The following is a 23868-nucleotide window of genomic DNA, read 5'->3' as shown; positions in this document are numbered from 1 at the left end:
AGAGCAAAAAGCAACAGAAGCTCTGGAATTCTATACAGTCAGAGTTTGAGTCACCTAAGATGACGCAATCTCCGCACGAAGCGGGGCGGGATTCCGCGAGGACCTCATTCTAAGGCGATCACCTGGGAAGCGGAAGCCGTCGATAAAGAAACGGCGGTCGACGGCGACAGAGGTTCTGGTAGGTGTTTTTTAGTCTGTTCTCCAGTACCTTGGTAATGGCTGGGGCCAGGGATCGGAAGTCTGCATTGTTACAGAGGGCCCTCTGAACGGCTGGACTGGGACGGGTTCGGGATTCGGCTTGGCGTCAGTTCCGGAGAGGAGGCGGTGCCTCGCTTTCTCTTTTTTCTAGCCCTCATCCCGCTGCTGTTTTCTCTGCTAAGAGCATTTTCTGTCTAAAAACTGCTTGTTCTTGTAAGCCGGGTTTAGATGCCGACCTCTCTATCATCCTTTCCTACAATTCCGGCTGTAACGTCTTCCCTCCTTTCCTCGGAACGCCTTTCCACTCGCCGCCTCTCCCGAGCGCTACTAACTCTCTCATAACCGCCCCACACCTCTCTTGATCTAATTTATCTTCTACCTGTTATCTCCCCTGGGAGTCCTCCTCGGACTCCTAGGCTGGGCCAGGGCCCTCGAATTTCCCTGGGTGATAACAGAGTGGTCATTCCCGTATCTTTGTCCTTCTAGCCCGTGTGTGCTGGGGCACGGGCCAGATTCCATCCATCTCTAGCTTCAGCGTGGGGGATACAAGTGCAAAGACCACTGATTTGAGAGTCAGAACCCTATAATTAGAGTCATACCCTGCCAGTTCCCAGCTGTGTGACCCTAATTTTAGCTTTTGGAGTTTGATTTCTCGTCTGTAAGGTGGTTATGCAGAAATCAAGAAAGGAGGTGGGGCGGGGTGGACTTTGTAAACCATCAGGCACCCCTGGAAGGGAGTGACTGAATTTGGGAGAGAGGACTCTGCCATGCTTAAAGGTGAGAGATAACCTGATTTCTCTTTGCCACCTAGGAAATGCTATGAAGTTTGAAAAAAATACTTTGGTATCTATAAAATGGCTGGACTATTGTATGAGCTTTACATGACTTGCCTCTATGTAGTATGTTCGTTAGGTTTAAAAGAGACCTTGGCAATCTGGCTAATCTGTTGCTCTTATTTTACAGATGAGACTAAGGACCAGAGAAGGAATGTGACCTCCCCAAAGTCACAGAGTAACTGGTAGAGCTGGCCAAGAACCTAAACCTGTAACTAAAGAGACCAGTGATTTTTCTTTTATACTTTTGGGAAGCAGACCCTAAGGTACTTTTGTTTTATACTGTCTTTTTCCCTTTTAAACACACATCTTCTAAGCTTCCCAAACCATAGTTCTCGCACTGTATTGCCACCTTCTCAGAGAGAGGTTGTGTTTTATTCTTTGTCTGTGTTCCCAATATCCAGTACAGGGCAGGCTCATAGTTGATGTCAGTTAACGATAAGAGAAAGACCTAATAAGCACATATTTCGCTCCAGGCATGTTTTATACAATTATAATTAACTTTTCACACTGACTCTATAATGGAGGTTCTGTTATATCCCCTTTTTACAGTTGAGGTAATAAGAGGGAAGTGAGTGAGCACCAAATAGTGGCTGGCGAAGGCTTTTGGGGATTTGAGTTTCAGAAACCAATTCATTTAATTTCCCCTCCTCCCCCTCCTCAGATCTTTGCAAATTACCTTGTGGGGAAAAAATGCCTAAAGTCAAAAGAAGCCGGAAAGCTCCCCCAGATGGCTGGGAGTTGATTGAGCCAACACTGGATGAATTAGATCAAAAGATGAGAGAAGGTGCGTGGCGGAGTTCCTGTCTTGGTGGGCTGCATTCAAAGGTCACAGGTTTAGATGCCTCCAGGGTCCAGGTATAAAGGCAAGCATAAATGCAAGGTGTTGGGGGGGTAACACTGTGGCCTCCTGATACTGACATGTTTTATTTGCTTATTAACTCAGGAATACAGTAAGTGTTGGAAAGTAAGATAACACTAATGAAAAGGTCCTCAAAACCATTTTGGGGGCCAATTTGAATGTAAAAGCTTTAGGGAATATAGATCAAATAATCTACCTATAATTACTTACAAAGTAATTATATTCACAAAGTAAAGTATGAGATCACACGTTTGGAAGGAAGTGAAGATTTTGCATATTTATACATGTATGATATTCTTTCTTTTTAATTAAGTTTATTGGGGTAACATTGGTTACTACAATTACATTTTTTTTAGGTATACATTATCATTAGACATCTATATATTCTATTGTGTGTTTACCACCCAAAGTCCAGTTTCCTTCAACTACCATATATTTGATCCCCTTTACTCACTTCACCCTCTCCCTGTCCCATATTTGACCCCCTTTACCCTGTCTACCTCCCCTCTCCCCCCTCACCCAACTAGTAACCACTAGTCCATGTCCATGAGTCTCTGTCTGTCCTGCTCATTTGTTGCTTTTAGGTTTATATCCCACATATAAGTGATATGTGCTTTGCAACTTTTTCTGTCTGGCTTATTTCGCTTAGCATGATTATCTCAGGGTCTATCCATGTTGTCACAAATGGCAGTATTTCATCTCTTCTTATGGCTGAGTAATATTCCATTGTATATATGTACCACAGCTTCTTTAGCCAGTCATCTATCGTAGGACACTTCGGTTGCTTCCATGTCCTGGCCATTGTGAATAATGCTGCTATGAACATCAGTATGCAAATATCTTTTGGGATATGGGTTTTCAAGTCTTTGGGGTAAATACCCAGTAGAGGGATTGCTGGATCATATGGTAGATCAATTCTTAGTTTTTTGAGGAAGCTTCATACTGTTTTCCATAGTGGCTGTACCCATTTGCAGTCCCAACGGCAGTGTATGAGGGTTCTTTATTCTCCACATTCTCTCCAACATTCGTTATTACTTGTCCTGTTGATTATAGCTGTTCTAACAGGTGTGAGATGGTATCTCATTGTGGTTTTGATTTGCATTTCCGCAATAGCTAGCGATGTTGAGCATTTTTTCATATATTTGTTGGCCATTTGTATGTTCTCTAGGGAGAAGTGTCTGTGACATGTATGATATTCTTTATCTCCAAAAGAAGTACTTTTTCTCCCATTTTTATTAAACCATATAGCCCTTCAGCATTTCTTTGCTTTCTCATTTTGCTCTTACTTCCACGATAAAAAAAACAATGTGGATGGCAGGTGGTGCCAGACTTGGCTTCAGTGTTGGAAACAATAGGGAACTCTGGGTATGTGGCAGACCAGAGAGGGACAGAAGCTGCTACTTACCTAGAGCGCATTTTACCATGTGGAATGCAAGCTCAGCATTACTAAATTTGCTAATTTTTTCTCAAGAGAAGTCAGAAATCCAACTGTTTTATGTGAACTGTTCTAATTTAAAATTTAAACTAAAAAGTTTGTGGGAAGAGCCAAATAAAGCCTGCCTTCAGGCTCGCTGGGGCTGCCAACTTCCAGTTTGTAACCTCTAGTACAAGTTTTGCTTGTAGGCCATGAAGGACCCTTGTGTGGCCTTTGGCATTACTAAACCTGTCCTCTTTATCTGAGAGCCATTTGCAATTGGCACTGTTATCTTAGGAAGGAACATTTCTGTTTTCTCTTTTAGTTTGTCCCCAGTATTTCCTAGCTTAGCACAACTTCTCAGCTCTTCATATGTCTCTTAGTTCATTACTCAAGTTTTTGCATAGCCACTGTTGCCCTATAAGTCCTCAAAACAAACAAACAAAAAGCCTGATTATAGAGACTGAGGGGCAGAGATGGGGGAAATTATGTGTGGCAGAGGGTTTTATGGGGATTGACAAGGGCACTCTGTGTGACCAGGACATGTAAATAACTGTTTTTATAAGGACTTTATACTAGTTAACAATCAAGTGTAATCAACACTTGCCTAAGAAACATTCAGACTTTTTAAGAATAATTGTAAAATAATTGTTTCCCAGGTTTTGAAGTTCATAGGCAGTTTTTGGCATTAGCAAAGAGGCCAAAACCTAGTCTATGCCATGATATCCCCTACCTCTGGCCTCTTCATACCTTCATAGTGACAGGAAGGCATCACCTACTGAAAACTGCCTTCCACTTTGTGAATCTGTAGAAAACGATATCCTGGAATGTTTGCATGATCTTGTGAAAATGGGTCAAAAAAAGGGATTTTAAAAATGCAGGTGATGCTATGATTAAATATTGAGAAAAGACTCAATAGTATAGCGAGGGAAGTTCCACTTCCATGATGGCAGCGTGAGTTCCTAGCCCACCTACCCCCAGCCCTACCCTTTCCTCAGTGATCCCATCCAGTCACATGGCTTTCCCCACTCTTCACCAGGTGACCAGATGTCTTCTCCAGCCTCGACTCTACAGTAGACTATACCAACTGTCTGTTGGATGGCCCCATTTGGATATCTAAAAACATTTCAAACTTAACATGTTTGAACTGAATCCTCTTTCACCCACCCCAGAGCTGCTTCCCTTCTTAGGCCACAAACTGCGGAGCTGTCCATGACTCCCCTTTTTCTTTTATTCTTCCTATCCAAGCATCCATAACATCGATTCCTAAAAAGGGTGGCAGAACAGAGTGGGAAAATTGTTACAGAGAAATAAGACTTGAGACAAAAAAATCAACCAAATACAACATCTGGATGTTATCTGGATCCTAATTCAGACACACTAGTTGTCAACAGGTATTTTTGAAGCAATCAGTGAAAACTGAACATGGACTGAATATGGGATGCCAATAAGAAATAATGATCGATTTCATTGCATGAGATATTGACATAGATATTTTTTAAATCTTTAGTATGTTAGAGACGTATATGTACTTATGAATGCGATACTTAATTTTTGTGATTCATTTTTAAATACTCTAATTCCCCCACTCCCCAAAGTGGGGAGAACGAGATAAAATAAAACTAGCTATTAGTAATTGTTGAAATTGGGTGATAGGTACTTGAAAGTTCAATAAAATGTTTTCTTTTGTGTATATTTGAAATTATCCATAGTGAAATCTTAGAAAATTAATGAATCTAAAATCTGGCTCCTTTTATCCCATCTACCCCTACCACCTGGTCCAAGCTACCCTCACCCATCATCTGGATTACTGCAATAGTTTCCTGCTTCTCTCCCTACAGTCTTCTCCACAGGGCAGCCAGGGTGAGGGTTTTAAGTCAAGTCAGATCATATCACTTTCTGCTCAGCATCCTCCAATGGCTCACCTCCCCATCAGCACAAAATCGAAATTCTTTTGTGGCCTTCCGAGTCAAACACACACTTGCCCCAGTTCCTTCTTGAACTCCATCCCCTACCTCTCTCCCTCACTCCCCACCAAACCCCGCCCCACCTAACTCTGCTGTTCCTTGATCCCTAGGTACAGTCTTGTCCTCAGGGTCTTTATTTGCTCTCTCTCTTAAGCATATTTGTCCTTCATTTTTCTTTCTTTTTTATTGAGATATAATTGACTTAAAACACTATATTAGTTTTGGTGTGCCAACTAGTGATTTGATATATGTATATATTGTAAAATGATTACCACAATAAGTTTAGTAAGCATCCATCACTTCACATAACTTTTTTCCTTGTGATGAGAACTTTTGAGATGTACTCTTTTAGCAACTTTCAAATATACAATTCAGTATTTTTAACTGTAGTCACCGTGCTGCACAATACACCCCTAGGATTTCTTTATCTTATAAAAGTATGTACCTGCACCTGTTTCTTCTGCCCCCTAGCCCACCAACACCCCTTGTTTCTTAAGGTCTCTGATCAGACATCTCCTTTGATCACCTATATAAAATGGCAGTCCCCTGTTCCCATTTTCCATCTCCTTCCATGTTTTCTTTTTCTCTGGCCATTACCACTTACCACCAGATGACAAAATGCTTCCATCCCCTGGAACTCAGCTCTGGGGCATCTCTGTCTTCCATACTGCTATGTCTTAGGCACCCACGGCAGGGCCTCTCCCCCAGCAGGCACACAGTGTACACTTGTGTCAAACCTGCCTTTTACTTGGATCACAGAATCCTGTTGAGCTGAATTATAAAATGTAATAAAATGGCCTCAGAGTTGGAGAAATGGAGGTAATAGTTTTTTTTTTGTTTAACTGTTCCTCATCTTCCTCCTCTGCCTTAAAAACGAAGAATGGTAGACAAAGATCAGCTTATAACTGAGAGAAAGTTGCCTCATGGCACGTGCAAGGGTGTGAGATGCTCCTGATCCTGTAGGTATTGATGGATTGACGGAACAGTTGTTTCCTGCAGGACTGCATGCTGTGAACTTTCAGGCCTGTCCAATTTTTTTTTCTCTTATTCCTAAAGGACTTTGGTTGGGAAATGAAATTAGAGGTACCTTAAAGATTATTAGGATGGCCATCTGTAGACCCAGAATTATCTTGAGAATTATGCTGTAGAGGACGTGGTTCCATAGTGTAGCTTTACACACAAAAGGTCCTGGGTTCACGCCCTAGTGGAGCCATGGTCCATGGTTTACGGCCATGCCACCCTGAACAAGCCCAATGTCTGATCTCGGAAGCTAAGCAGGGTCGGACCTGGCTAGTACTTGAATGGGAGACCACCTAGGAAGACCAGGTGCTGTAGGCATAAATAATAATAAATTAAAAAAAAAAAAAATTATGCTGTAGAAATAGGTCTGGAAGGTTAGAGACCAGAGGTTATCTTTGAATGACTTCTTAAAATCTTTGTTTTCTAATTTAGCTAATTAAAAAAGCATTTTTAAATTTAAAACAACATACTTTATAAGATAAAGAAGTTTGGGGGATGTATTATTGTGCAGCATAGTGACTACAGTTAACAATGCTGAATTGTATATTTGAAAGTTGCTAAAAGAGTAGATCTCAAAAATCTCATCACAAGAAAATTAAAATTTAAAACAATTAAATCATGCCTTTTTTTTTTACTTTATTTTAAATAACAACTCTATTAAGATAGAAATCATATGTAAAACTTGCCCTTTTAAAGTGTTCAAGTATGAGCGGGGTTCAGTAGATTCAGAGTTGGGCAACCAACACCACAATCAGTTTTACATTTCATCACTCCCAAAAGAAATCCCATACCCTTTAGTGGTCATCCTCCCTCTCATATCTCCCAATTTTAGGCAACCAGTAATCTACTTTGTCTCTAAAGACATAGAATCATACAAAAGGTGGGCTTTGGGGACTAGTTTCTTTCACTTAGTATAATGTTTTCAAGGTTCATCCAGGTTTTAGCATTTATTAGTACTCCATTACTTTATATAGACTAAATAATATTCCATTGTATGGGTAGGTGACATTTTATCTATTCTTCAATTGATGGGACACTGGGGTGGTTTCTCTTTTTTGGCTTTTGTGAATAATGCTGTGAACATTTATATACAAGTTTTTGTGTACATATGTTTCCCATTCCCTTGGACATATACTCAGGAGTAGAATTTCTAAGTCATGTGGTAACTCTGTGTTTAACTTTCTTAGGAACCACCAGACTATTTCCACAGTGGCTGTATTATTTTACATTCCCATCAGCAGCGTGTGAAGATTCTGATTTCTTCACATCCTCAATACTTGTTATTGTCTATCATTTTGATTATAGCCAACCTAGTGGGTATAAAGTAGGATTTATTCTTTATTTATAGTTATTAAAAAAAAAACCAAACTCACTGCATCCTATGCAGAGTAACCCTACCTGCCCAAACACACCTTTTTCTCCCCAGCTGAAACAGAACCTCATGAGGGAAAGAGGAAAGTGGAATCTCTTTGGCCCATCTTCAGGATCCACCACCAGAAAACCCGCTATATTTTTGACCTCTTCTATAAGCGGAAAGCCATAAGCAGAGGTAATTGGCTAAATTCTCTTGGCCTTTCCAGCTCGAGTAGCTTTCATATTTATTTAAGTAATGACTCTATTACGAGTTTCATTTTTCTTACCACTAAAAAAGGGGGAGGGACCAATGTTGGCTAAATATTCTTTTTCGTGATATACTGATGGGCTAGGGGTGGGATAAGCTTTGTTACACCATGTGTAATGCCCTTTCCCCATCTTTTTGACAGAACTGTATGAATATTGTATTAAAGAAGGCTATGCAGACAAAAACCTGATCGCAAAATGGAAAAAGCAGGGTTACGAGAATTTATGCTGCCTGCGGTGCATTCAGACACGGGACACCAATTTTGGGACAAATTGCATTTGCCGGGTCCCCAAAAGCAAGCTAGAAGTGGTAATGTCTCTACCCCTATAATGCCTGACGATTTGAGTTTGATGTTACTTTTCAGTTCAGAATTCTGTCCTAGTTGATGCCAACGGATTTTATACTCTTTGGCCATCCCCCCTGGGAGTGAGTCCCTCTGTTCAGGAATTCATGCTAGGTAGTTTGGCAGTAATTGTGTTTGCTAGGTCTGGGGGCCAGTCTCAACTCCACATTTGGGCAAGTTATTGAACTCCAAGCCTCACTAATGAAATGGGAGAATGACATCCACCCCCAAGGTGGTTGGGAGGACTGTCAGGGAGGAGTGGGCCAGTCAGTATTGCTGACCCTCTGGTGGCCCATTTTTCCAGGCCTCCTTTTCCTCACAATGACACTTTAATTGCACTACATTTTGTCTGTTAGAACTTTTTGTTCCAAACTAGGCTGAGCAGCTCGGGAATGGTACTGAGTGTGCAGTAGCTGAGCTCAGGGTGCAAACCCCTCTGAAATGGAGCTGCAGAAGGAGAGAAATTACTGGAGTGTTGGCCATTAGTGGCTTTCGAGTACACCCCTTGGCTGACTGTTGCAAGCCCAGCTGGGAGGTCAGACCAGATTGTCCATCTTTTGAGTTAGCCTTTCACACAGGTATCTCATCACAGGGTCCCTTTATTCTGCAGATTAGTTACAATTTATAGAGCTTCAGCTCTGGGCCAAGGGCTTTAGCCCAATAAGCAGCTTCTCCCTCAATCGTCTGGAAGGTCAAGGATAGGGATTCTGAGCAGTGGAAAGTGAGAGCTGCCTCCCCAAGGAAAGGCTCCGGGTGTTTTCTGCAGAGCAGGGACGGGTAGCAGGGCGCAGAAGCCCTTCTCATCTGAGAGCACCAGGATTCCATGACTGTCTGATTGGGGGTGCTGCCCCAGCACTGTGGCCAAAACAAAGCCTGCTTTAGATTTATTTAGTTGAGTTTCACCTAACTAATAAGATCGTCTTTGCTTGGACAAGGTTCTTACTCCCAGAAAAAAAGGAACAAGGAAAATATAAACCACTGCTCTGAGATCTTATGTCTGCTGGGCATGCCCCTGGCCAGACATCAGGCCACACTTGGCCTGGGGGACAAGACTGTTCTCTTGCCTTACAGATTCATATGTACACCCTTCTTCCCTGGTGTCCTCTCTAGAAAGTCCCCTAGCCCAGAGGGGGCCCTGAGGCCCCTGGCTCTAAGCCCCCTGAGCAGTAGCAGATCTACCTCCATTTCATTGCAGGATATGTCATGCTTACTTCACAGAATAACAAAACCATTCACAGATTTTTATCCCTTTTGGGGGAAAAAGTGTTTTATGTTCAATTTCCATAAATTAAATGCACAGAGATGTAACTTCAGTGTCAACAGCAGCTGTTTCCATCTTCACAAGGAAACCAAATTTTCACCATCCAAAACTGTCACAGAGGAGTTTCTGAGGCATGTCCTATAGTGAGTGACTGTCCTGTTGCCAACCTTCTCGCCAGAGGATTACTGTGGGGGGAGGGGAGGCAGGTGGCATTTGGTGGAAGTGCAGTGTCTCAGCTGTCCTCTGTTGCAGGGTCGGATCATCGAGTGCACGCACTGCGGCTGCAGGGGCTGCTCTGGCTGAGGCCCTCAGGCCCTGACCCCTCTCCACCCAGGACATTGGACTTCGCAGGTTTCTGCCTGTTGCACCACCCCCTTTGAGAGCAACTCTTCTCGCAGAGCGGTTCCCCAGGCTTGAGTTGGAACATGGTCTCTGTGTGTGAAGGCTTTGGTGTTCATCAGCCATGATTTATAGAAATAAAACTTTTAAACCTTTGGGCCCTGTGTTCATTCTTTCACAGAGTCAGCAGTCTGTGGGACCCAGTGGGAGAGCACCAGGCCCTGGAGACCAGTCGCTTGGGACCTGACGCTGACTCCACCTCCTCCACCATATCACCTTAGTCAAGTTCACTTTCCTTATCAGAAATGAGGATGACACCCTCTGAGGCAAGGATGGCCTGAGGTGACCTGCCAAGTTGCCCAGGCTACACTGGGACCAGCCGTGAACTTGTCATGCACACTGGGTCCAGCATTTGTTGTCCTTACCATTTGTCCACCTGCAAAATGCTGCAGCTCTTACTCTGGCCAGATCTTTCCTTCATGCTTGAGGCTACATCCATGTATCTTTAATATGAAAGGGACTCCTGGAGCTCCCACAAAGTACTGTGAAGGCTGTGCACTTTGTTCCAGCTCTGCCAGAGCTCCCCTGGGGCCTCTTTATCACCTCCCCCCACGGTCGCCATCCATACCATCCTTGGGGACAGTGTCTTGGTCCCCCTTGGGCTTGGTCCGGAACTTCTGCCACGGGTGGGGGATTTCCTCTGCTGGCATCACTTTTAGCCACTGCTTATAATAAGCTCGAAAGCCATCGATCTTCTCCAAGTAGGTGTTTTTTCCTTTGTACTATAATTGGAAAAGCATGGGATTCTGGAGTTTAGAGGAGCCACAATTAGAATCGCTGCACACTACCTACAGCTAATCCCAAACCCCAGCAGCTGGTTCAGGCCTCAGGGAAGTTGTTCCCCCTTCCAGGTGGTTAAGGGGAGAGGACACGAAAGTTGTTCAATACTTGAGTAGCTTACTGGAGAGAAGCGTGTACCATGAGGCAGACCCATATTCCTATCTGCTAACAAATCCTAAATATGTGTTGCTCTGCTCCTATCTCCAGGGATGTTCTCCTAACCACCCAAGTCAGAATCTCTGGGTCCCACCAATTCTGTCTCTATAGTCTGCTGAATGCCTCCCCCTCGGCAAAGCCACTGTCTGTTTTCTGACTATCATCTCAGCACTGCTGCAGTGGTCTCTATAAAAAGATGGAAAGAAAAGGAAATAAGACGCACCAGGTACCAAAAGAAAGCTGGTAGAGGAATAGAAGAAAGCTGGTAGAGGAATAGAAGAAACAAACTATCAGAGATAAAGACTTACCACAAATGATAAAAGGTTTGAATCAAAATATTTAAGAATTCGAAACTTGTATGTACCTAATGCAGCCTGAAAGTACATAAAGCAAAAACTCGACAATCACAAATAAAAATAAGTACACCATCATAAGGGAGTATGAATATGTGGTTTGAATACAATAATCTTTGAGGCCTATGGTAGTCTGGTGACTGCTGACTGAACCTGAGAAGACCGTGAGTGGACCCTATACCACAGTGAAGAGAGTCCACTAACTAGAAGATATCTGCAATATGCAACCAATAAAACACTAGTATCCAGAATATATAAAGAACTCTGAGGATTCAGTAAGACAAGACTAATAACCGACTGCTCGAAGATGCCCAGCTATGCCCTCTGCCTAGCATATTCTCTACTGCTGTTTCACTAATTCTTAGCCTTCAAAATGACACTCAACCACCACACCTGCATGGCCATCCTTGACCCCATGCCTCCATGGCTTGGTGTGTCCTTGCTGACTTACCTCCCTCCCCATTGGGTTTGTGCTCCTCTAGGCCACAGTTGCTCTGGAGGAGCTCAGCACAGATCTGACTCAGTAAACCTAAAAACAACCCCCAGAGCCTGAGAGCCTCAGAACCGCAGGGAGAGAAGTGGCCATTACAGAACAGATCTACCATTGCCCTACTGCCATCCCCATTCACTTGACAACAATCTACATGGTTATCACGCAGTGATCAGGCACTAGGAATCCAGCTGAGCAAGGCAGACGGTCTCTACCCTTAGGGGCTTGTGATTTCATTAAGGCAAGAGGCACACGTGTACATGTAATTATAGGCTGTGAAACACGAGGAAAAGAAATAGTGCTATATGTAATGGGGAGAGAAGCGGCCAACAGGGTATCTCTGAGAAAGCCATTTACAGGATTAGAAGGAACCAGTTATGGGAAAAGCAGGGAGAGCCTATTCAAGGCACAATACAAAAAGCCTGAGGCAGGAAAGAGGCTGGTATTATCTAGAGAGAACAAAAGTCTAGTGGGACTGACAGAGTGAACAAAGGGAAGAGTGGTCTGAGATGAAATGAGCCCCGCGGAGAGGGACTCGCAAGCTGTGGTCTGAGTTTCTAATTTCTCCTAAGGGAAGCCATGGGCAGTTTAAAGCAAGGGAATGCCAAATCCCAGAACCAGGTGTCGGGGGTGGCACTGGTTAAGGTGATGATGGGCACATTAGAGATTAGTGCACATACCCGGTCAAAGGTGGGTGGGTACTGGGCTGCAAACTCCAATTGGCGGATAACCACTTCATTCACTGGGACTCTGTTCTGCTTCATGTCCTTCAAGATACCAATAAGATAGGTGTAGTCCAGCTTCTTGAGGGCTGCGTTGATGAGGGTGCTGTAGATGTGGGCATTGGGGGTCATCTGGAACTTCTGGAACATCAAAGACATACATTCAGAGAGACGATGATGACTTGGGGCAAAGTGGCCTGCTGCAGCATGTCCAAGCTTGAGTTGCCCTGCTAGTCAGGTCTGCTCTGCGAGCGACCAGGGACAAGTAGGGCAGAACTGCGTAGCAACCATGGGCTGTACTGTCCAATCCAAAAGGACAGCACGCATGCCCCACTCTGTGGGTCCAACCCACATGGCTGAGGACCTTAACCCTCACAGTCCTGAGGAACCTGGACAGAAAGAATGCTTCTATCAGAGGTTAATGGACTCAGGCAGTAAACCATGGGCAGGAAACGCCCTCCTCGGCTCTTGCCTGTGGGTTTACGGCAAACCCCTACCCCACAAGAATTCTGATACATTCTTGCTCCATTCTACCCTCTCTCTCTCCAGAGTGTCAGGGCCAAGACCTGGTCCCACTCCTCAGTCTCACCCCACTGCCACCCGCTTCAAGACTGTAATATTCCCGCTCTCAATGCCCATTCCTGCAGCAGCTCACCAGGGCCTGCCTACTGTCTCTCAAATAGGGCCAATAATCATTCTATACTTGAAGCTAGAGTGATCCCACTCCCCCCGCCCTCCACCCACATATACATACTGTTTATCTTGTCTGGGTGCAGAGACCTGAGCAGGTTGGAAGGGCCCCCACTTGCCTCCACCCAGATTTCTTCCTGAGCACCCCACAAGTGCTCCTCAGCACCACGGATCCTGCCCAAGCCTGGGCACACTCACTTTCATGTCTGCCAGCAGCTGCAGACCATCCCTTGGCCTGCGGCACCCGATGGCCAAATTGCAGAATGTCTGCAGGTTAGGGACAAGTCCCCTCTTTGCCAGGGCTGGCAGCAGCGCCTGTGGGGACAAACATGGATAATATCATGGTAAGCTGTAACTCACCAGCCCTGGCAAGAACCTTCTCTAGCAAAGCCCATGGCTGGACATTGGAGACCCCAGGGGCACAGCTCCACTCCAAGGCCTCAGGCTCCTTCTGCTGGCCACATTGGGCACTAGCCTCAGCTTGGCATTCAAAGGCCCAGGGTCCTGTCCAGCCACCTCTCAGAGCCTAGGTTCCCAGAATTTAGCCACCCTACAAGTACATTCTTGCCTTCAAGCTTGCCTGTCCCAAGTAGGCTATCCCATGTCCCTGAATGCTCTTAATGTTCCTGCCCGTCTCTGCTACTCTGTCAGCCAACCACCCATGCACTTGAGCCTTCAATGTCCACGGAGCTGGCACCAGGGGCCCTAGGGGCTCATGGTCCAGGGTGGGAGACAACACCAACAACATGAGAAGTGTTGACTGAAGGGCCCGGGCAGGGGTGAGGAAGAGGACAAAGAACACCTACTCAGCCTGGCTGGGTCAGGGAGAGTCCTCAGGAGGGGCTCTATCATATCTAGCTTATCTAAAGATAAGTATACTCTGCACTATGGGCCCGAAGGCAGAGGCTAATGTCTTTGTCATCTTGGATGCTCATCAGTGTTCTGGCAAAAAAGGCATCACACAGAAACACGTCGTATGAATGTCTTCATTGGTGACATGGGGAGAGCCAGATACCAGCAGTGTCTTCTGGTGTGGTCAAAAAAGACACAAATGGATGTGAAGCACTTAGAACAGCATCTAGCAGAGTAAGTGTGATGTCAGCGAGGTGGGGGTGAGGGTGTCTGAAGTGTACGGACACTCAGTAGCCACCAGGCCACATGTCCCCACGCCCCTCGTGCCCTTGTTAGTGTGAGGATATGTTTGGTGTCTGCCTCCCACCAACCTGTGAGGAAGGCAGGGAGTGGAGCTGGCTAGTTCATCGCTCGATTTCCAGTTTCTCAACAGAGCCCAGGCCCAGAACAGGGGCTCTGGACAATCTGCCCGCTGACTGCAGGAATGGAAGACGCACCTGACAGGAGAGCCGGGTTCCACAGTTGGAGGGTCAAAGGAGGGAAGGGGAACAAGGGGTCATAGCCCAGACCCCAGTGTTTGACTCCATGCCCCTCACCTTTGCCCCCTCCAGATCGCCCAGCTTGCTCTTCTTCCTCATGAGAGTGTTGAAGAATGTCACATCAGCCTCCAGCTGGTGCATGTCCAGGACTGTCAGCAGCGAGGACTCTGCAGGGCTCCCGGGCTCCACCACTTCCGCCAGCAATGTGAGGGTTTTGATGTCAGGCCTGAGCCCGTGCTCTGCCATCTTGCCCAGGAAGCCCTCCAGGCCCCCCATCAAGGCCAGTCTGTCAGCTGGGGTGGTCACGGTCCCAAAGGAGACCACATTCTGGGGGACCGCCCCCAAGGTCAGGAGGTTGGCTTCTAGGCCCCAGGGAGGCAGCTCTGGGGCCATGGAGGAGAGGGCCACTGCATTGTCAGGGTCCACTTTGGTTTCCACCTCGGACCGAGCCTTGCTGGGGACTCTGGCCTCCTGAGACTCTGGAGGCCTCTCAAGTACTTGAGAAGGTTCCAGAAACAGCTGCTTTTCCAGGTTCTCTACATGCAGCCTGGCTGAGACACCACTGACAGTCCCAGCTTGGGCTTTCCTTCTTGCCTGCAGCCCACCTGCCGGGGGCTGGAGCGGCACCATCTCCTCCCTGGGCCTCAGGAGCAGTGCTGAGGCCACCTCTGGGTCCCCCAGGCCACAGTCCCGAGCTGCCCCCAACAGCAGGTTGTAGCTATGCTGGCTCGGCTGGAGCCCCAGATTCAGCATCTGCCTCCACACCTGCCATGAGAGACAAATCTCAGCTCCATGCTCCCTCTTAGGACACAGATAGTTAGTTATCTGACCCCACACCAAGCTATGGGCAACTAAGAATCTGAAGAATCTGGGAACTCTCTGGGAGACTTCATGGGGTGCTACTCCCTTCCTCCTTTTAGCTCACTCCAAAAATGTTCTTGTAGTTTCATCCCTCCACCCACTCCCAGGGCCCCTGTACCAGGAAACAGGCTTTGCCCTGGGTCTATGCCCACCTCTGTACTTTCCTGGGATAGACAGCCAGAGCAGCTAGGTTCAGGAAGAGTCAAGGTCAACTTCAGGATTGGATTCAGCTGCACTCCGAGTGCCTACTATGTGCTTCTCATATTTGAGAGCACAGAGCAAGTATGGGCAGAGGGGAACTAAGCCAGGTAGAGTGCCTCATTAACTGTGGGCCTAAGCAGCCACGTTTCCTCTCAATGCTGTGTTCTCCAAAACGGGCTGCTCTGATCATGTCTAGGTAACTCTGACACCAAGATGGCACCACATGTGCTCAAGGTCTTACTTCCTCCTCTTCATCTCTGGGCTCAAGAGGAGGCCACACTCAGTGGGCCTAGAGCTCACATCTGACTTCCTGCCCTCATCAGGGACCAGTGTGCAGGTGAGGTGGGAGCTGGTCAGGTCCAGGTGGGCACACCTGGCAATTGGGATGCTGTCCTCTGGACAGGGTCTTGAGGAGGGCAAGGGTCTTGACAGGCACTTCCACAGAGAATGTTGACAGAATTGAGTTTTAGCAGGGACACAGACACTATCCCACGGTGGCAAGTTCTGACTCTAGAGTCAGACAAACCTTGGTTTCAAATCCCAGCTCTGCTGCTTAGTGGCTGTGGGACCTTAGGCAAGTTATTTAACCTTTGGGAGCCTCAGTTGCCTGTAAAATGGGGCTACTGGTGCCTAGCTCAAACAGTTTAATAAGTGCATGACACTGTGCACAGCTGTTAGTATTATAGACTGTTTCTAACTAGAACAGATGTAGGCCAAAGAGAGGAAGGAACTAGGTCTTGACTGGTTTTCACTATAAAGAAGCTGGCTGATGGCCAGAGGATGGCCGGCAGCCACTGCTTCTAGGGCGTCTGCAGAGGAGAGGCAAGTATTTGGTCCAGGGCTGTCCCAGATCACTGGGGCTTAAATTCTGTGCAGACCAACTGCCTAGAGATCCTGTTGAAATGCAGATCTGGTCCCAGTGTCTGTTGGGAGTGGTGGGGAGTCTGAGACCCTGCCTTTCTGGCAAGTCTCAAATAAGGTTAATGCTGCTGGTCTGTGCTCTCCACCCCCCAACAAACCTGGAGGGGTCTAGGTAGCCTGTGGGTACTTTACCACTCCGAGGAGCTAGGAGAGCAGCTGTGGTACCACTGCTAATACAGCATACCCACTTGATGAGGGGGGTTCTCTCCCGGAGTCTGAGGTGAGGTTAGAGCAGCATGTCTCGACTTTGACATCTATGAGACTCTCCTAGGACTACATGCATCTCCTGGGTTCCCCCGCAGAGATACTGGGGCAGGAGGGAAGGCTGTGAGGAATGGCTGAATGAGCACCCTAGGTGGGTTTGCTGCAGACATTCAGGGACCATTACCTTAGCCAATGCAAGCTGGCTGCACAGAAAGCTTCTGAGCAGTGTGAGAAAGTGGGGGCTGGCTGTGCCCTCACTCTCAGGGCAGCCATGCTACCACCACCTCGAATGGCCTCCTCTCCCTGCTGTGTGTAAAATGGGGTGAGTGGGGGGAACACTGTGCTCTGGAAAGACCAAAAAATCAAAAATATGAAGACACTCAGCACAGAGCAAAAGCAGGAGCTCAAGAAATGCACACAGAATCATCATTGGCACCTGACCACAGGTTCACAGGAGAAGCAGGGCAGCAGGAGAGACAGGAAGGCACAGCCAGGAGGGACAGACCTGCAGGGCGTATCGGAAGCCTGTCTTCTTGTCCTGGATGCAGCCCATGAGCAGGAAACTGAAGGTTTCCTCTGTGACTGCATGCCCTTTATGAACAATTTCCTGGGGGAGAAAATGAGGAGGTCCTGTTAGAAACCTATGGCAGAGCCTAGGCCCACCCAATGGGTCTGACTCTGGGCAGACATTCCCAGGTCTGCACGTCTTGAAGAGGTGGGGCCTGAATCCGGCTCTGGGGTCGGCTCAAAACCAGCTCCTGAGCAAAGCTGACTGCCGCCTACAGTTCCTCCTTTCTTTCCCAGGCCTCTCTCTTCCCAGCTGCTCCTATCACTTCTGTGCAGCCCTTCTGCAAAAACCGCCCCAGTGGTTACTTTTAGCCCCTGTACTCGAGACTTTGGAATTACAGAGCTGGCTTCAAGTCCCAGCTTTACCACTGGCCAGCTGTGAGAGAGTCAGCAAGGCTCCCTGGTCTTAGTTTCCTCATCTGTGGAGTAGGGTCACAGGTAGAATTTGCCTTAGAAGATCTTTGGAACAACCACACAAGATGGTGTGGTGACTGCACACAGCAAGTGCTCACAGCACTAGTTACCATCGGCCTCTCTCAGGACTGTTGGGATTGGCCATTGCCTTCTTGAGACATTTCTTCCACCTCTCAGCACCTCAGGGTCTCCTCCTCGAGCCTGTCTTCCTCTGTCCCTTGTCAGCAGGGGTGCTCCCGCCCCACTGCTGCCACTCTCCCATCTCCCCCTCTGTCGCAACCCTTCTACCTCAGTGAGGTTTTACTCCATGCTCTCTCCTGCACAACCTCAGCTATTTCTTAACTGGTCCTCTCCTCACCAACCAGAGTGGACCTGCCTAAAATACCAATCTGACATCTCTGGACAGATCAGGCCAGAGACCTATCAGCCACACTCCTTCTGGTACCGGCCTCACCCATAGCACCCTCTGGAGGAATTTGTCCCTCACAGAGAGGTCTCCAGGCTTAAGACTCCATGATCCTGCCTCTCCAGCAGGGCAGGCCCACTCAAGCCAGCTAACCCAGGGACTGGCCAAAGGCTGCTCTGCACCACATGGTGCCTGCACAGTCCATCAAGGTCCTCTCTCCTGGAATGGACAGGAGAGACGTGCTTGCGTGCAGTGAGGAAAAGCGTCAGTCAGTAATATAAGGAGTGAGACAGAAAGCAGCCAAGTCACTTTGGGTAGAACATAAGAACAGAGAGTGAGGCATGACTGAGTGAAGAGTACGAAGACAAGGCTGCCGAGGGCCTTGCTGAGCCCTGACACTGCCCTGGTTCTCCTGAGGTTTGGTTGTGGGGACCTAGAACCTTCCCTGTTTCCCATAAACTTTCATTTTGGTGTTAATTTGCATCTGTCTCACTTCCTTGCAACCTGAGAAAACAGAACCACCACCCTGCTTGTGGTCCTCCCTGCTCAAATTTCCTCCTAGTCTCTTCTGTATACCAAAAATAAAAACTCTTCTTACAAGGCCACTGGGGAGCAGAAGCAGCTGCAGGTCAAAGCCCTAATGCAGACAGGCCCCTGCTCAGTGCTCCCATGCCTCAAGGGAAACTTGCCTGTTTCCCTCAAACCCGACACACCGACCGGCTGGACTCCACAGCTCCCTGGACACTGGAGCTTTTTCTTCTAAGCAGGAGGCCCTCCCTGGGGAGCACCAATTCATCCTAATTGCTATGAGGCTGCCCTCCTCCATGACATCATGAAGTCCCACATAGCAGGACACAGCACACAGCAGCACACACAACCTACCTCCCTCATGGGGTTGGGGGCCTCTCTGTCCATCAGACCAAGGCCTCTGAGAACAGGGTCTCATTACGTTCATCTGTGAACCCAGAACCCAGCACAGGGCCTATCTCACTGGCCCCTGAATCTTCTGCATGAAGGACACAAATGGCCACAGCCTCACACATGCTACATGGGGCAGGTCCCAAGTAGGAGGTAAGAAGGAAGAGTGTGCCCACCTTGAACACATCGAGGCACATCCTGAGGTCTGCACACATGGCAGCCATCTTCAGCAGGGCATGGTACGTTTTCAAGTTGAGCTGGAAGTTTCTGGCCTGGAGCTGCTGCCGTAGCTTCTGGGCACTCTGCAGAGCAGAGTCCTTCCAGGGGGACTCAGCGCAGACATTGAACAGGGCTGTATAGGTGGCATCTGAGGGTTCCAGGTCCCGCTTTTTCATCTGTGGAGATGGGGAGAAACTTGGAGGTGGCTCCAGGATCATCTGGACATACACAGGTGACAGCTACCTCAAGAGGAAGCTAGCGAGGACTCCGTTATCTCATTAAAAAGCCTGGAAGTGAGACCTGTGCTAAGGCAGAGCTGAATGACACATCAGAGCTTGGCTTTCCAAATCCAACTCAGCCTGACCCCACATCCCAGATGCATCAAACAAGAAACCATGCCCCTATAGCATTCATCAGCCCACCCTGGGCTTGAGGTGCTTGAAGCAGGGTCCTCCTGATGTTCCCACCCTCTGACCGACAAGGCCGCCCTGACTGTTATGGGGCCCTGGGGTGAATCTGCTCTGGGTAAGAGCAGGAGGGAGCAATCAAAGCCCAGCTCTAGTGTTTACTAACTGAAGGGTCATGGGCAAGGTAGCTCCTATTGGAAAAACAAAGATGATATTGTCACCTTTAAAGGTTGTTGCAAGGATTGGGGAAGAGAGTGGCCCCCAGACCAGAAGCAGCCAGGAGCATGTTACTACAACACATCTCAGAGCCCTCCACCCTGAGGAGTCACAAACCCCAGGCTGGAGCCGACACTGTGCTTATCAAGCCTCCTGGTGACTGAGCCCCTGGTAAAGACAAGCACTCACTGTTCCTCAGAGAAGGGCCACCTGACCAAGGGCAGGCAACAAGCTGCTTCAAAGAGGACTATAAAGAATCCTGCTTTTAAAGTCAGGTTGTTTGGGGCTCAAATCCCAACTCCAGGGGTAACCTTGGACAAGGCTCTTTATCTCTTTGGGCCTCAGTTTCCTTATCTGAAAAATGGAGATGGTAATCCCAACATCGAGGATAACAGATGCTCTATATGTATTTATACATTCGACAGATGTGTACTAAGGACTTACTATAAGCCAGGCACTAGCAACCAGTGGTCACCAGGACAGACACAGCCTGTCTTCACTGAGCTTACACTCTAGAGGGGGAGACACACAACAGACAAATAACCAAAAACTATAGTGAATGCTACAAAGGACACCCATGGAAAAAGGCTAGAAAGGGAAAAAGAGCACCTTCACAGTGGAGAAATCTGGCAAACACCACTTAATCAAGTGACCAAGGTAAATGTCACCTGTGATAAGTCATGCTGATGTTGTGAATCCCTAGTAAGAGAAGGGTACTTCGCCTCTGTGATATTCTTTCACCAAACCCACATCCCCAGTCTTATTATGAGAAAGTACAGATTCTCGAATGATGGACATTCTACAAAATCCCTAACCAGTACTCCGCAAAACTGTCAAGGTCATGAAAAACAAGGAATCTCAGAAAATGTCACAGATTGAAGGAGCCAGTAGAGGAATCCAGATCAGATACAGGAAAGAAAGAGGATAGCAGTGGAAAAACTGGTGAAATCCAAATACAGCCTAGAGTTCAATTAACAGTAATGAACTAATGGTGGTTTCTTAGTTTTGACAAATCTACCATCGTAACATAAGATGTTAACACGGGGAAAGGGGGTGTGAGGGTATTTGTGAACTTTCTACACTATCTTTGTAACTTTTCCATAAATCTAAAATTATTCCAAAACAAGAAGTTTATTGGGAGGAAAAAGCAGCAAAGTAATAGAGTAAATAGAGTGGCCTCGGCTTCTCTGAGGTGATGTGTGGGAAGTCACTTAAGGATCCTCGGAATGTAAGGAAGTGCTGCTAAGGACTCTTAATCAAGAGCCACAATAAATGCCCCTCCCCCGCTTCATTTAGCACCTGAATGTTTTTCTCCTGGCTAGGTGATCAGGGAAGCCTCTTGTTTTTCTATGCCGTGACATTTAATTAGGTTTTGTTTTTTTTTTAAAGGATATGTTACTTTAACATTTCTAAGCACAATTCTTTCCACTTGCTTCTACGTAGAGATTATCAGGCCTAGAGTAGGAGTGTCCCAAATGACAAGACTAGGGTTCCCAAGAATCTTTGCTGGAGTAAAGGATGTCTCAGCTTCTGGCTACAAAAGATAGGATCACTTCCGCTAGAGTCCACAGCTCTTTCCCAACTCACGAAAGAAATAGCTTCCTGGCTGAGAATAACAAATATGCCACACCCCAGAGATGGGTGAATGTAAAGTAAAACCATCTTCCCTGAGGAATGAAAGCCCTTTTTCAAAGGACCAGCTTTGGAAGAAAGGTGCATGTGTATGCATTTGTGTAGGGTGAGGGTAGGGATGAAAGAAAAGGAGCACAAACACACTTAGAATAGCAGTGGGAAAACACATAGGGCCTGCCATCATCCAGGCAGATGTTGGAGGACTTCCCATGTCACCTCATCTAATTATCCAAGATCGCCTCCATTTTACAGATGATGAAACTGAGGCCAGAGGGGTTAAATCATCTGCCCAGAGTCATGCGCTAGCAGGTGACACATTGAGGATTTGCACCTAGTTTTTTTTAGTACCCAAACCCATGCTCTTTGGAGCCTTGCCCCTGCCACCGCTATGCCCCCTACTCACATCGTTGTAGAGCCTGAAGGCCTTCTTCAAGTAGCCAGCCCGGCCACAGCCCCCAATCAGCACTGTGTAGTTGCACTCAAGAGGCTGGAGTCGCTCCTCCTTCAGCATCTGCCTCTCGAACAGGTCCAGAGCCTCAGCCAGCTGTGTGAGGAAGAAGGAACAACGGAGGGGAGTCAGGGTGGCTTCGAAACCCTCAGCAGAAGGAGGGAGCTTGAGACTGAGGGACCCTCCCTGAGCCCAGACCAGGCCTACTCAGGAGCTAAACACCTATCCTGGGCCTCTGTCACTAGCTTCTTGGCCCCTGTGCTCTGCAGCATGGGAGCTTTGTGGTAGCCGGAAAGGAAAGCCCATTGGATTCCCACCACCCATGGAAGCTCTCAACCCTACTGCCATGACTACCTTCCCTCTAGCCAGAAGGTGAGCTCCTTGAGGGCAGGGGCCAAAGATGTCTTTGCATCTCTGTGAACCAGGGCCTGGCACTCAGTTAAGTCCCCAGAAAATGTTAATTCTGTGAATCTCAGGACCCATCTTGCTCTCAATTCTTTGCTGACTCCACCCATAGTGTCCGAGCTGAACAGGAGGCTGGGTTCTGGTCAGTTTGGTGGGCATGCTGAGAACCACTATGCTGCACAAACACAGGGGGCCATTCACAGCAACAGCCTGCAACAGCACAGGACGGCAGCTTGGGTGACTAGCTGTATCCAACTGCAAACTCCTTTGGCCCACAGTTGTGTTTACCCCATTCTCACCCTTAAACCATTTACATTCAAATCTTTGGTTCACTCCTTTACTAGGTTTTTTTTTCATCCATGCATTCAAATAATAGTTACTGAGTCCTACTATGTGCCAGGCAAGATCTATGTGCAGGAGATACAGCAGGAAACAAGAGAGATTTCCCTCATGGAGCTCATCTTCTAGTGTGGAAAGACAGATATTAAACGAGATAACTAAAAGAATATATAGTATGTCAAATGATGATAGGTGCTATGAACAAAAATGAAGCAGTAAGGATCAGAAGAAGGGTATGGGAGATTCAGTTTTAGATACCACAGCTTAGCGGGGCCTCACCCAGATGACAGGTGAACAAAGATATGAAGGAGGTGCTATCTGAGGGAACAGCCAGAGCAAAGGCCCTGAATCTCAAGATGGCTCCTGAGATTCACAGTATGCTTGAGAGTTGGAGGAGCAGAGAGGAGGCTAGGAAGCTGCAGCAGAGTAAGTAGGGGGATGAGAGTGGTGTGGTAAGGGTGGGTAGAGGGGTGGTGGTGGAAGATCTTGCAGGCTTCATAAGCCATCGTAAGGACTTTGGCTTCTCTTTCCCAATTTTTCATTACGAAAAATTTCAAATATACACAAAAGTAGAGAGAACAGTGTTAATCACGACGATTATTAATGTTTGGCCAATCTTGTTTCACCTCTACCCTGCACTCCTCCTCCAAACAGAATTTCTTAAAGCAAATGCAAGATATGCTACCATTTCATTCATAAAGTCTTCAACACATACCTCCAAAAGAATTTTAAACATAAATGGAATGTTATTGTCAATACCTAAGAAAGCAAACATCTTCAATGTCACTGAATACACTGGGAGTTTTGGAGAGGAGTAACGCTATTTGCTTTCTGCTTTAACAGGACAGCTCTGTGCTGTGAGCCGACATCTGGGCAGGAGGTGGCAAAGGCAGTGGGGAGCCCAGTAACAGGTGTAATAGCTGAGAGGGGGCAAGGAGAAGGCTAAGCCAGAGCGTTCAGGGGTTGGGTTTTGAGAAGTGATGGGACCGGCAACGTTTTGAAATTAGAGCTAGTAAGAGAGTTAGGAATGACCTGAAGGCACTTGGCTTGAGCAGATGGAATAGTGGGAGTGCCATTTAGATGAAAAAAGTGTAATGAAAACAAGGTTGGGAACAAAAATTTCAGGTCGATGTGGGTAAGTGTAAGGGAGAATTGAGAAGGTAGCTGGATACACAGGGAGTCCACAGGAAGACCGGGCTGGAGATACAAA

General features: G+C 47.1%; 2 protein-coding genes and 1 pseudogene across 3 annotated transcripts; 2 read left to right on the top strand and 1 right to left on the bottom strand.

The window, feature by feature from the left end:
- Positions 1-19: 19 nt before the first annotated feature.
- On the top strand, positions 20-10013 carry BUD31 (BUD31 homolog). Of its 2 annotated transcripts, XM_023526210.1 has the most exons (7): positions 20-178; positions 1162-1297; positions 1696-1818; positions 7721-7843; positions 8058-8224; positions 9559-9662; positions 9772-10013. In XM_023526210.1, coding segments are annotated over exons 3-7 (489 nt in total). In that variant the 5' UTR covers positions 20-178; positions 1162-1297; positions 1696-1724; the 3' UTR covers positions 9773-10013. The 2 variants fall into 2 exon arrangements, with proteins under 2 accessions (XP_023381978.1, XP_011383904.1); XM_011385602.2 differs by lacking the exon at positions 9559-9662 and having other exon boundaries at positions 22-178.
- On the top strand, positions 6497-6612 carry LOC111734047 (annotated as a pseudogene).
- On the bottom strand, positions 8840-22262 carry PTCD1 (pentatricopeptide repeat domain 1). Its single transcript, XM_023526180.1, has 8 exons — positions 22232-22262; positions 21870-22117; positions 19169-19387; positions 17193-17294; positions 14558-15265; positions 13308-13424; positions 12378-12560; positions 8840-10640 (listed from the first exon to the last, which is right to left on the bottom strand). Exons 1-8 carry the CDS (start codon positions 22260-22262, stop codon positions 10458-10460), a joined length of 1791 nt encoding a protein of 596 aa, XP_023381948.1. The 3' UTR covers positions 8840-10457.
- Positions 22263-23868: the final 1606 nt, after the last annotated feature.

The sequence above is a fragment of the Pteropus vampyrus genome, unplaced genomic scaffold (genome assembly GCF_000151845.1).
Source record: "Pteropus vampyrus isolate Shadow unplaced genomic scaffold, Pvam_2.0 Scaffold739, whole genome shotgun sequence".
NCBI lineage: Eukaryota > Metazoa > Chordata > Mammalia > Chiroptera > Pteropodidae > Pteropus > Pteropus vampyrus.
Note: the sequence above shows the minus strand (reverse complement) of the source record. Positions and strands in the feature narration are given on the sequence as shown.